Below are 15,253 nucleotides of genomic sequence, written 5' to 3'. Positions count from 1 at the left end.
GAATAGTCTCTTGTTGCTCGATTACACTTTATAATTAATGGCCTTACGTTTTCATGTTTTGATTGTTATTTATTTGTTGATAATTGACTTGGAATTTAGCTTTTTAACCCTAAATTGATTTTTTTACAATGACATTAGATTCTTGTGTTTATAATGCAGTTTTGTGGGTAGTATTATTTCACTATATATTGTATTTAATATAGATTATTATATAGATTGTGATATAATTCCATAGCAGTTTCTCCAGACAAAATATTCGGGGATTAAAAAAAAAAGCTTAAGTAGAAAATAGCGTAGAGGTGGTAACCGAACCATGGAATATGACTACTGCATTTAACATTAGATATTGCCGAAAAATAATAAAAAAACATCGTCTAAGAATTTCCAATTGATTAAACTCAATATATTAATTTTAACAGTACAACAAACCAATAATTTGTCAAACAAATAAACACAAAAAATAGAAATCGGTTCAAAAAAACAAAAGTAATAGTAAACCAGACCACTACTTAATTCACATTTTAATTTTTATAGCTACATTTGCGGAGCATGTTAGCGAAATATATTTTTATTATTACGTACATTGGAACAAAAATAACGCGGCCACGCACACACCCGCCAATTTCAGTTTCGACTCGACTTTATACGCCGTGGACATATTATAAGTTTTCGCAAGTTTATTAACCAGTGTAGAAGTGAAGTGAATAAGAAATGTTTAATCATGCAACATCCTCCTACAGAGCAGATAATTACAGCAAAAGTTACAAAAACCACCAAAATGTACGTATTCAAATTCTTTAGTCATTAATTTGGATAGAAGTCGTAGATTCTGTACTAATTTTAACGTATTAAAGATTTAAACAGTTTATTAGCAAATTTTAAATCTCACACAATGTATAGATTACTTACTACCTTTCAGCAGTCAGTTAAGAAAACAAAAACGTTCGGAATTTAAAAATAGGAGTTTGTTGAAAATAAAAATATTATCTATGGTAAGTTTGACAACTAAAATGGCCACTTTATTTATTGCTGTAACAATCAAACTTTCAATGCAATCATGTCAATTTAATTTGTATCAATAAATGAATATAAAGATACATTTAAAATTAATCTAACAATGTTTTCTGTACAAAACATTTTACGAACCAATGAACGTGTAACCAAAACCGCAATTCAATTGAGTCGGAATGTCGGTAGCAAATTGGATTATCATACATTATTTTCGCAATACTTATGTATTTATTCGCGGAGAAATTAAACTGGTGTCTTGTTTTGCTTTGAACACCCACCAATTCATTCTGTTTATCTCTTGACAACATTCTGATATGTCTTAAACATTTTAAATATAAAATGAGACCAACAATTTGCCTTATAAAGGGCATTACTCTGCAATATCACCCATGTTTTTTAATTTAAAATACTGTATAACCATGTATTGTAATTAACATCGTCTCATTAGATGTTAAGCCTCATAATGCTTAAGAATGACAATATAATAAAATGTCCTTCAAACCGGAATAAATAGAGACAACAATGCCAAAACTCTTTAGTGATTTATGACATTTGGCAATTTGTTTTAATGCCATTTGTGCGTGGAAAGACTTACAATTAGTATCACGTTTGTATTATACTAGCTTTTGGTCGTAGCTTTGCCAGGGTAAAAGAATTTCTTGGGATAAAAGTCTTGCTATATATTTTCCTGGGATAGCAAGTACCTTACGTCCTTCCCAAAGTCTCAAACTATCTCCATACCAAATTTTATCAAAACTCAAAAACTAGAGTTAATCGCGTCCAGATTGGTGCGGCGGGGGATTTTGTTTTATAAGTTTTTTTTTTTTTTTTTTAAAAGGAACAGTTTCGTCATTCATGATTGTTGCATAACTACGGAATATTGCATAACGGAAACTCTCAAAAGGAATAAATGTTCCCCATTTTTGCAACATTTTGCATTGATTTTCCGCTTCTATTAATTATAGCGTGCAGTAATATAGTGTATAGGTAGAAAAAAAAAACACTTTATTCAACATGCTCTAAATATATTGAGCAACATCATGATATCTATGTTGTTTTGCTAATGCTTCTGCAATGCTTCTGAAACATAAGACTGTAAAACATTAGCAAACATGACTACTGATCGTTTGATATACCAATAAGTAATATAGAAAGAAAGAAAACAACATTTACTGGCCACGGGTTGGGAAACATAATTTACAATAAATTTGACTACTTATGAGGTAGGGGAAAAATACAATTTTATAGTTAGGTGGGTACCTAAAGACATAAGTACTTAAATATTCACCCAGTGTGGATAGTATACGTCCGATATCGGTTTGTACCACATACTGCTTGAGCGCGGGTCTCTTCTTCTACTGGAAGGTTTTAGTCCCTACTCCTTAATGGATTAAGGTGGTGGACCACGCTGGTCCAATGCGGGTTGGCAGACTTCACATACCCTAGAAATTCTGATAGAATATTCTCAGGTATACACAGTTTGATATAAAAACACAAAACTGCAACAACTGTTCAGATTTCATCCTCAAATAAACAACTCGTGTTTATTACGACGGGATGATTCTGTGGCACTCTAAATATACATGTAAACAGAAGATATTTTTGATCCGGTTTGCGCTAATTAATGGGATCTGGATTGTTTTCGTTTTCATTGAAATTAGTTTCGATGACGCGTAGACCTGATACAGATCATTTACCAGAGAAACATTTTCCAAATTATAACATGACTAAAAATAATCGACACTAATTGAACTATTTTATTCAACAAACATTTTTAATTTTTGTTGTATCTTCCGAATAACTTTTACCGGACCGTTGAAAACTCAGTACTGAGAGAGCCTAATTTCAACCTTTCATTGATCATTGACAAATATAAACGAATCAAAACGGAGCCGTCTTTTGTCTACATCATTGACAATGTAGATGCTTCTGATCTCATCCAAAATATCGGTACTTTGGCCACCGTAAACGAGTGCTGTGTTGTGTTAACATAGCTTATGACTGCCTAGTTGTCGTAGTTGTTTTTTTTATATATCATCTGTACTGCGACATTAAAATATTATTTCTTTCAATCCTCTTTCTCGGTATAACTATTCCATAACTGGACGCGCTCTTTGTGTACCCGTCAAAGCTCGGCATCCGTGACGTCTGCATCCTATTCGAGAATCTCTACGTGCTAAGATGGACAATACAAATCAGATTTGGTTCCGTAGATCTCAATAAATAAAGCTACTTTTTCTATTTTGCTTTTCGAATTTAAATAGCCTGGAGATTGGTGTGAATGCGAATTTCTTTTTTGTTGTAATTATATAAAAAATTAAAGTTACCTAAATTATTTTCCGGATTTTATCGGGGTTTTATATTTTAATTTTCTCCCGACGTTTCTAAGACTGCAGCTTTTGTGACCACGAAGAAAAATAGTTTAATTTTAATGTCTAACATTCGCGTAAACATAGGAAATCATTATATAAACAATATTATGTACTATGATTTTTTCTATGTTTCCATTTATACTGCTGTTTATGTTATTTTATTTGAAATAAAATAGTTTAATTTGTTCTGTGTCACAAAACACGTATAATTTATCACTGTTGCTTCTACTGTATCTATATAATATTATGAACATTGTAATTTGTATATCCCCTAAAAATTTAATTCCAATATCTCCTCCTAGATCGCATTCCCTGAGATTCATTAGTTCATATGCCGGTAAACACTTATCAGGGGAACCAGATGCCATAAAACTGGAATTATAATCATTACTCATTACCGTGCAATATCTATGGTTTATTTATTGTTCTTTTTTAATGTGTGGTGCTGTAACATTGCGCGGTGGCTATAATTTTTTTTATATCTCGTATCGAGTCACGACCTTCTGGATTTTAATGGATTATACCTGCTGTGAGATTATGTCATCGACATTTCGGGATTAGTGAATGAAGGAAGACTTCGTGATTATAATCGTGTTATATTTTGAAAACATTACTTCATTAGAAGGGAAGAGAATAATCTATAAATAGGATTTTCTGCAGGCTTTAACTTTAGTTTTATATTTAATTGATATAAGGATGTATAATGCTTAGAAATTAAATTATCTATAATGTTCTTCTATAGGAAATATATAGGTTTTTCCACACTAGTCTATCTACGGCATTGATCTCAGGAATAAACAAAGCAAATGTAAATAAATTTCTTTTCTGTACCTATCCTTTTTATTAGAACTACTTCACCATATTTTATGTTTACAAAAGCATTTATATTCTGTTATGACTTCTGAAATTGCAACGCAGTTTATTACGATGCACTTACTTTGAAAGGTTTCAAAGTGTAAACATTGCGAGGCGGAGAAGTCCGTTACATGAATATAGGTGAACAGTGCGACATCTTCGCTGGTATATGGGAACTTTTTGACCTGTAAAAGCGTTGTAGTATTTTTTTTTCTTTATTGATTATCAAAGGTTTACAAAATTGACTGAGTTTTCGTATTTATGTTTTTACAGTAGGGATGTTGGGGAAGGGGGGTCTGCTATGTGATACGTACCCCGCCGCGCGCTATAGTTATAGTGATCGTATATTACCCAGCTGAGCAGTTAAGTCTAGTTAAAGACCGCGCCGTCTGGCGAAAACCTATATTTGGTGGCGCAGACACACGACAATCCCATCTTAGGAATCTATCCGAGAAACGAGCTGAACGACACGAACGCACTAGCAACCCGTTATCATCCGGGCCTTATTCTGTATGACACTGTAAACGCGTCACGCGGCTGTGTCATGTATCTGCATGAAATTTGCTTGGAATGGTACTCTATATGCCCATTTCTATTGTCTTAAACATGACGCAGTGCATTACAAACTTGTTACACACTTTCAAAATAACGTGTGGCATGGAGAATTATATCCGTCCGCATAATGACCACCGTACACAAGGTGTTACAACTCACCATAGTTGCTCATGTAAGTTTGCTTCATCAGCTTGTGAATATCCAGCTTAACATAACATACATACATAACATCACGCATATATGCCCGAAGGGGTATGCAGAGGCGCAACTAGGGCACCCACTTTTCGCCAAGTATGTTCCGTCCCATGATGTGATAGGGGGCGAGCCTATCGCCATATCGGACACAAATTCCAGACTCCGGGCTGATACTGAGCAGAAAAACCCAAATATCACTTTGCCCGACCCGGGATTCGAACCCAGGACCTCAGAGCGCTATTGTACCGGACATGCAATACAACTACGCCACCGAGGCAGTCCAGCTTAACGGGCCGGCATAATTTTGTTAACTGTCGAGAGGTAATCATCTCTCGTTAGTCGATGTAGTTTGCTGTGTCTGTATAAAAAGAAACAAAAAAAAACAATAACAACATATTATGCTGTTCAATCTATATTAGATGTAACAGGCCAATGAATGTGATCGAAAATAAAACTCCAAGATTTTGAAAAAAAAAAAACACTTAATTATAGAGATGCAATTAGTGCATTCAAACTAATCCAAGCTTTATATCTCATGTCATGAATATTTTTTTTCATATTGAACACTAACTCAAATCCTGGATACCGCTGCGTTATCTAGGATCACTAACATTTTAAAATTGTATTTTCCCAATTATGAATCGAAGTTAAAACCTGAAGGTTACAAAATTGCGATGCTCGGACCGCGACCTCGCAATAATCACATATCCGGAACATTTCTATTAGAGAAAACACAATGTGTTTAATTAAAATTGGATTAAAACTTTTGTACGTGTAATGCTAATGCATGGTGATAGTAATCGCCATTAGGACGGGGTCCAATAGGGGTCCAACCCGTTCGACCTTTTTCAGAACAGAAATGTTAACATTTTTGTTAAAATCGTACCCGGATTTTAAGTGTTCGAGGAGGAAAGACAGTCAAACTGCTGGTGGTAGGATATATTTTATATCTGCCCGGATAGCGATCATCGTATACAAAGTCAACAGGCCGGCATAATTGTGTCGACTGCCAAGGGATAATCATCTCTCGTCAGTCGACATTCTATTAGATCCCTCTTCTCACCATCAGGTTCAGAGGGGTCACTTTAGCGTGCCCATAAAGAATAAAACTTTTTTTATACAATTCTTGACGAGATTAACAAAACAATAAAGGAATACAGTTGTATAAATTAGTGAATTGAAGGAATTTAATAACGTAATGCTTTTTTAAAATTAAACCTAAAACATGTGTATACTTTAACTATGTCTCTTTTTTGCCAGCAGTCTACATGTAGTATTGGGAAATCATGAATAATTTATTTATAGCTCATTGTAAGTGAACGATAAGTTTTTACTAGAATAAAAGGTGGCTAAAAATAGTTATTTAAGATATTTTAATAAAATATGATTATTATTATATAACTAGCTTCCGCCCGCAGCTTCGGACGCGTAGATTTCGGACTTCAGAAATGGAGGAGGTGCTCAATTTGTCGGGATGTTTTTTTAATGTATGGTGGTATTCAGGTCCGATTGTCCGGTCAGGGTCTGATGATGAGATCCTGGTGAAATCGAAGGAAGCATATAGCATGATTCAGTATTCACGCGTGATGGCTTATTATTAGCGTATTTCATGTATAACTTTGGTGTTTCTATACCGATTTCTATGATTCTTTTATGGAATATTTAATAATGTTAACTTTTTTAATTAGGGATGACTGAGAGTGTTATAAACGTAAGAGTAGACAAATATAATGAGAAAGCTTCGAACTGCTAAGCTATCGGGAGTTACACGTGTTATTGTGAGTCAACCATAAAAGATGACATATGCTGTCGTGGGATATTTTTTATATAATTTTAAGGAGAACATTTCTGTCATACATGATTTCTGTGTAGCTTTAACCATTAAGGTTGCACACGCGACGGAAGCTTAAAAAATGGAGTAACTTCTCCCGTTTTCCCAACATTTTCCTTCACTGCTCAGCTCCTATTAATTGTAGCGTGAGGAAAAGTATACTATAACCAGCTCAGGAGTATGAAAAATAATTGTACCAAGTTTCGTTAAAATCCGTTGAGTAGTTTTTGTTTCTATAACGGTTATACAGACAGACAGACAGACAGACAGACAGACAGACAAAAATTTTACTAATTGCATTTTTGGTATCAGTATCGATCCCTAATCACCCCCTGATAGTTATTTTGGAAATATATTTCATGTACAGAATTGACCTCTCTACAGATTTATTATAAGTATAGAAGATATAGATAGATATAGATATAGATAGAAGAAGAAGATATTATTACGTTACACTAAAGCATTAAGTTCCTAAAATGTTATATTTATTAATTTCATTATTATTAGTATTGTTGTAGATTTTCTTTTTCAGTATTATTTCACTTCTTTGACTTTATTATTTCATAAGTTTTTGTTGTAATTTAATTTTTGTTGCCCTAATTATTCATATTATTTTTTTAAATATTAACTATAATTAAGAGAATATTTAGATATTTTATGCATGTTGTGTTATCACCGAGAAGGATGTTCACTTTTGTAAATAAACATAATTTAATTATTTTACTTTCATAGACTCTGTATTGTATACAACCAGTAATTTGAAACCAATAAAAAAATACCCAACCAAATAAAACATTAGCTTATTTACGATGCAGTAGACGTTACCAGTGGAGGAGAGTGAAATCTTCTGAAAGGGAACGCGACACACCTTATAGGTATTAATAATATGCATAAATGTTGTTTGGAAATCGTTCTAATAATTTAATTTTAGATAAATTACCTACGAAAAGAAAGCCGGTAGGTATCGAGTTATATGTGACATATCTAGACAATGAAAATCGGAAGCCAGCTGTAAAACTTGATAAAGATATCACTAGTAGAAACGATACTTATGTAACTGATTATTAAATAATTTGTCTCTTTCTAAAACTAACATGTAATATTCACTATGAATTAATTTATCTTTCATACACTGCCGAGTACTATACTCTTTGTAGAGGCGGTCTTAGGGGGAGGCGAACCGGACAAGCGCCCGGAGCCTCGCCCATACAGGGACCTCGCACGGTGCCTTGAAGGACCTATTTTTACAATTTTACCGAAAAACCTGTTAAACCGGGGACCATTTCTTCGCCCGGGCCCTCGCGTCGTTTAGTGTTGCCACTAACTCTCTGTGAAATGAATCTAAAAAGTTCCTCGTATTTTGAACACGAAGTAATTATATTGTAAAATTACATCAGAATCTGTAAGAGACTTAGTTTCAGAGACGGGCTTTAGACGTGCATATCTACAAGCTTATAGAAAGTTCGGCTTCTCTTCAAATTGAACATGAACTTGGACTTCATGTTGCACGTTGCGTTTCTGAGGCTCAGCGCAGACGAGAATTGCGATAACTTATTCAAGGATAAGTGAAGGATGGTCATAGATTGAACTATAATTAAAAAAATGGCCTACAAATAACCGGTGAAAATCAATAATATAATAAAAATACACGACAACCTTCTGTTGTTGGAAGTCGATTAAAACAGTTCGTGGTATAATATTTTGGAGATATTAGCAAACAATTTCAGGAAATTATTTACGCTGCCACGGTAAAAAAAATACGATTGCATTTGTATTTATACCGATAATGACATTATTGTTTTTACGCAAATTTTAATTTAATAAAATGGAATTTTCTCCTACTTATACATATCTCATTTTAACGCTGTCTACACAATTTTTCAAGCATATTGAGACATGATTTAGCTTAGCTTTTACGGCAGATTGCAACCTTAATGTCAGTTGTCGGTTAGGTATCTTATCTAGGGCACTTTTCCAGTTATAACATAGTTTTTAGGCGTATTATAGGGATGATTAAAATTAAATTTTACGACAGACATTATATTCCTAATGCCAGTTATCTATTGAGCATCATTCTCCGGACACATGGTGTTAGAAAAAAAAAAATGTTTTATTTGACTGGAAAGCTACAAATTCTCAATTGTTATCTTCTTGATTTACAAGATCTTGGTTGAATAACGCCTACAAATAATTCGACAAAAACATACATCACAAACATCAAAGCTGTTTCTGTTTCGAAGAATTATAAAAATGTAAATTTATATCCTGTACACTGCCAAATTCACTGATGTATTTTTAACCTATTGCATTCGTATCGCCGCAAAGTTTACATTTGTAGGCAATAAAATTGGGTTTGATGTTTTTTCGTATACATTTACCTCTAGTTTTAATACATAGACTCGTATAATGAAGTATACTATCTATACTTACTACATAATGTGTCAACTGTTAATTCATATTGGTTTTCCAACCTAGCACGTTCTCGACGTACCCTTGCTGTCAACAAATATGATTCTGTCGCACGATCTTTACATAAAAATTGTAAGTATCCCTCTTAATTTATACATATTATAAAACAAAGTCCCCTTTTCTGTCAGTCTGTATGTCATCCATTTTCTCAAAATCAATTGAACGGTTTTTTATGAAATTTTATATAGGGATACTATAAGATCCTGGGAAGATATACAGCGGGACTTTTATTCCGGAAAATTCCTTCATGCGGACGAAGCCGCGAGCTAAAGCTAGTAGTATAAATTTAAATGTCAACGCAGAAAATAATCAGGATCATCATTAATTACGCATAGTAATGAGATCTGATTGCTTCGGTGACGTAGTTGTTTTGTGTGCGTGGAACGACCATCGCAAAAGGTCGGGAAAAATATTGGCTGCTCAATGAGAGCCCGAAGTCTAGAATTTGTGTTTAATATCAATCAGGCCTATCCGGGTTACTTCCTTATCACATTATGGAACAGAACGCATATAGCAAAATGGGTATCCTGTTTGCACGCCTTTTTTTTAACACGGGGATATCTTTTTACGGATTTCTGCTGGACTTGCCGGTACCAACCGTCCTACCGACTAAAATCCCGCCATTCGACTCTCTCCCTTATATCGAAGGTTGCGGGGTTTGCAAGTGCATACAACCGCAACCCTCGCAGGAGTCGGCTCTTGAGCAGGTCCTGCATGCACGCCTGCTTGCCCCTTTAGGGATAAATGCGTATATGTGGTTAGTAATAAAATTTGCATCGCAATTCGTTGAACAATTGAGACATAAAGAAGTTTAGTTTTGTGACGTCATTAGTGTTCCATATATTTCTTAACTGAGTACAAATAAATCCGCATACAAATACAGGTCAGTAGTGAAATAACTGAATAAAATAACGATTTATCCACTAGAATAGATAAAACGGGATAAAAAATTAGGTGCTCATACAGATTAGAGTTGGCACTCGGACTTAGAACGACACATTTGCGTACATTTTATTACGTTTATGTGTGAGTATGGCAGAAATAACTGCCCTATATATTACTTTGTGTATTATTGGTTAAATATGACAGTACTAGCTATGCCCGTGGTTTTGTCCGTGAATCCTTTCTCGGTATAAAAATCCTATTGATTAAAGCTCATATTTTAATGATATGATCTATCTCTATGCCAAATTCATCAAAATCCGATTTGCGGTTACGGCGTTTACCTTAATAAACATTTATAAAATTTGAAATTCATTCGTAATAAGTAAAATAAACTTCTAAGTAGTTGTTGGTGTTTATAATATAATATGTCACAACAAAGTATTTTCATTAACTCGGAAATAGTAACAACAGTGTATACTGTCCAGAACATTTAACTGTAGGTAAATCTATATCTACAGTATACTGTCTACTCCGGGCATTACATGTTATCTCATTTTACTTGCTACTAATATTATAAATGCAAAAGTTTATAATTTTTTTTGTATGTTCCAGCGGTGAAGGATCCATATAATCCGATTCCAACCGGCTTCTCTTTCGTAATTCATATAAAATTTAATTATCATCACATTTATACTGCATTTATACATATTAGTATACATACTTATATGTTATGTCGAGTTCCCTTTCGGAAAATTCCACCTCTCGCCACTGCTATGTTCGTTAAAAGAAAACGCAGGAACCACTCAACGGCTTTTGATAATATCTGGCACACGGGTAGACAATGTACTGGATTAATACATAGGCTTCTTTTTACCCCAATAATGTTCTCATGGGCGAATAATGGAGTATTTTTTTATTTATTTATTTTAGGTCGCTTTTTAACATTTAAGGTCATTAGCGACCACAGCTGTAGGATGATACAATCAGTGGACTATACTAATTTAGAAACATTAATTAACTTTAAAAACATATTGTTTATGACCTATCTCACTCAAACATCCTTTGAGTGTATCAGGTAAATTACATTTAATTGTTTTATCACTGTATGCTGTACAATATTCTAATAGGTAACACAGTTAAATCCAGTCCACATTTGCATTTGTTTTATTCATCTGATTTGTAAAAAGATGGCGCTGGCATCTTACAGTATCGAAGAGATATTTGAAGTGGGAAAGGCTTACGCGGGTGAAGCCACGAACAACCCCTTTTTTTCTCTCCCGAAGTAAAAAATCATGTTATAGGTCCCATTCTTGAACCTGGGGAATGGAGGCATGGTTATGTATAATACTCACCGGCCTACGGTGTCGGGTCCCTACAAATTATATCGTCATATTGACTAAAACCTGCGGCGGCCGGCGTCTGCGCACGTGAAACAGTTCCGGATGATCGAGAGTCCTTCCGAATTCGCCGGACCACGAGCAATACTTATTTTATTAACATTGACTATAATGCAATGTTGTTATATTTTGATTGTCATTGTAGTCACCACAGTAAACGACAAATTGTCGGCAATGAAATATTGACTGATCGCCACACGCGTGCGGTCGGCCTAAACGATTTGTATTATTACTATCGACCACTAAACGGCTATAATTGATCCCTGTGCAACCATATTTCATTAAGTAAAACCACGATGTGAAAGAGTATTGATGTACACAAGATAGCTGAACAAATTCATAAACTTTTTTTTATGCTATTTATTTTTTATATAAATAATTATTTTTTACACCTACGTATATTGTTTCATCTCTGTATAACCCAAAGGTTGACTGGTAGAGCATGCCTTTGGCTTAAGCCCACTCTATACATATATGTATGGAAAGTTCGTAAATTAAATAAATAATAAATAAAATCTTGTATATAATTTTGTGTTCTTAGCAATACATTTTTTCTTTCGTAAAAAATATTACGGATAGGAAAAAACCGACTTTCTTTAAAGTTCGAAATATTCTAAAAATACCTCAATACCATCACTTCTCAAAACTGGACAATATAGACCCACTTTCAAGCGAAGAAGCTGAGAATTTTCACTTTGTACGCCTCAATCGCTTTTAGATCACTTGGTATAGTAACAAAGACTTGCCTTTGACCTAAAATCTAAACGTATTTGCCTAACATTACGTTGCCTAGCGGTACGAAAGAACTTCACAGAAATAGGTTTGCTATTCGTATAAACTATAAAACTAAAATACACAAAGCGAGAGACTTGTTTGTACATTAAATATTTTCCTTTGCGGGTGGAATAAATTGGGTTGCTTTGAAGCCAACTGTAGTAAAAACACCAAGAGGAATTAATTTAGGACTCTAGTATACAACTGATGTGTTTACATAGTAATGTAAACTTTAATGTTATAATAATATGAGCATCATGGTATATAGGGTCATTACGTTACTAAATAAAAACACTCGTAATAACATTAATATAAATATCTATATATATAAAAATGAATTCCTATTTCCCTTGGTCACGCCATCACGCGTGAACGGCTGGACCCATTTCACTATTTTTTTGTTGTTGTGTTTGTTATTGTCAGGAGAAGGTTTTTATGAAAGAAAAAATTCTAAAAAAATTGAAAATTTAAGAAAACTTAATAATAAAAGAAAGAAATATTAATTTTATATAACTGTCAGTGATTTGAAATAACTGTCAGCGATCGACAGAATGCGCGCGTGCATACATACATAGTTAAGACAGGCCAACGTCTGTCGGGTCAGCTAGTAAAAACAAATATAACAACTCAAATATACTCGTCACACTCTGCTAACATTATGCCAAGATCATTCGTTGCTGCATCATTTGTTGGTAGGATATATTATATATTAGATCGTATAGACCACCGTACACAAGGTTACAACCCGCTTTTGAGGCTCACGTAAGTGTGTCGCGTTCTGGGATCAGCCTGTGTATATCCGGTTCTAACAGGCCGGCATAATTGTGTTCACTATCAAGGGTTAATCATTGACATTCTGTAAGGCCCTACTCCGCTTACCATGAGGTACATTGAGGTCATTTCCCGTGCCAGTATAAAAAAAACCATATAATAATGTCAGCCCTGTATTATATACTTGCCCACTGCTGAGCACGGGCCTCCTCTACTACTGAGAGGGATTAGGCCTTAGTCCACCACGCTGGCCTAGTGCGGATTGGTAGACTTCACACACCTTCGAAATTCCTATAGAGAACTTCTCAGATGTGCAGGTTTCCTCACGATGTTTTCCTTCACCGTTAAAGCGAACGATAAATTCACAAAGAATACACACATGATTTTTTAGAAAAGTCAGAGGTCCCTTTGGGATTTGAACCTGCGGACATTCGTATCGGCAGTCCGTTCCACAACCAAGTAGGCTATCGCCGCTTAAAAAAAAAAAAAACATGAATAACGAATATTTTCACCAAAAATCCCAGTTTTACTTTTCTGTTTTTTTTTTACTATTTTGTAATGAAGTGCGAGTATGGCGTGTGCGTAAGTGTATTTATGATTGAAAAGTTTTTTAAATCACCTGATTTCTAATAATTATATTCAGCTTATAAGTAATATTATTTATTGATAAAGTAAATTGATTTAATATTAGTCAATATTTTCATTCCACTAGCTAATCACGTCGAATTCATTTAGAATTTACATTTCCAAAGCGTCTTAGCTTTATAAAATAAAATGAAAATACTTATTAAATATATAAAAGATGCACTTTATTTACATTCAATAAATTTTTCACTTTTATCAGCTGAGAACGCAGATTGGCTTCTAGAATGGCGGTGTTAGCGCAAAAATTATATTACGAAATCATTTTACGAATAAATAATGTGACAATAACACTACGTAAACGTAAATTATGTAACTGTTTCTCTTGAATGTACGAGAAATATAATGTTAGTATAATGATTTTTTATGTTTACGCGAATATTAGAAATTGAAATTAAACTAATTTTCGGATTCTATCGCGGTATTAGTGTTTTATTTTCTCCCGACGTTGCGAAGACTTTGCAGCCTTCATTTTCCTTTGCCTTTCAATTTCAATAGGGAAGATGGTTGGAAGCTTGCACAAGCCTGGGATCCAGTTCTACATTTAATTAAATCGGAACCGAAAAGACCGGCTGCCAGACTTCAAGACACTGTGAGCTCATTCTGCGTAGATCGGACCACCAACAGCTAATTTTTTTTAAAAAAGTTGTATAATTGTAAAATGTAAGTAGATATTGTAACTCTGACTTTACGGATGAACAACACCTCAGTCCCCCCCGTGACCATGAAGGCTGCAAAGTCTTCGAAACGTCGGGAGAAAATAAAACACCAATACCGCGTTAGAATCCGAAAATTAGTTTAATTTCAATATAATGTTAGTATATTAATCAAGGACATAATGTGAGTGAGCTCAAGTTTAGGCACCGCGCATATGATATTTTATTGCCGAAAATCATTGAATGTAATAAAAACAGTATGCAGTAAAGCGGTGATAGTCTAGTTGGGTGTAGAACGGAATGTCGAGACGAATGTCCGCAGGTTCAAATCTCAAGGGCATAAACCTCTGACTTTTCCAAAATGATGTGTGTAATCTTTGTGAATTATCGCTTGCTTTAACAGTGAAGGAAAAAATTGTGAGGAAAACTGCATACCTAAGCTCTATAAGAATTTTAAAGGTGTGTGAAGTCTACCAATCCGCACTAGGATAGCATAGTGGACTAAAGCCTAATCCCTTTCAGTAGTAGAAGAGGTCTGTGCCCAGCGGTGTGACAGTATATAATACAGGGCTGATATTGTTATTTTATTATGTATTATTAATAAGGTAGTATACAGGTCTATAACGCATAATTTCTTAAACATGACATTCATAGTAGGAAATTGTGACAGGATTTTAGATTTATTTTTTTAACGTTAACTTTTTCATTCCTAGACATTCGTTTTGTTTGTTTATCTGCTATTATTACTTGACATTGACGAAATGATAGATTAAATGGGGAAGCAATTACATAAAAAATATATTTGAAATCTCTGGGAAACGTCTTAAGGCTCAGAATACA

At 34.2% G+C, this 15,253-nt stretch overlaps 1 protein-coding gene across 1 annotated transcript in view; it reads left to right on the top strand.

Annotated features, from left to right (window-relative positions):
• The first annotated feature begins 610 nt into the window (after positions 1-610).
• The window catches only part of LOC115452290, a 110,664-nt gene continuing 96,021 nt past the window's right edge, over positions 611-15,253 (top strand). The window contains exon 1 of the mRNA XM_030180772.2: positions 611-780. Coding sequence (XP_030036632.2) covers positions 722-780 — 59 coding nt within the window. The 5' untranslated portion in view covers positions 611-721. The remainder of the gene's footprint in view (positions 781-15,253) is intronic.

This window comes from Manduca sexta, chromosome 12 (assembly GCF_014839805.1).
Source record: "Manduca sexta isolate Smith_Timp_Sample1 chromosome 12, JHU_Msex_v1.0, whole genome shotgun sequence".
In the NCBI taxonomy this organism is placed as follows: domain Eukaryota; kingdom Metazoa; phylum Arthropoda; class Insecta; order Lepidoptera; family Sphingidae; genus Manduca; species Manduca sexta.
The sequence above is the reverse complement of the archived record's forward strand: the minus strand, read 5'-3'. Positions and strand labels throughout refer to the sequence as shown.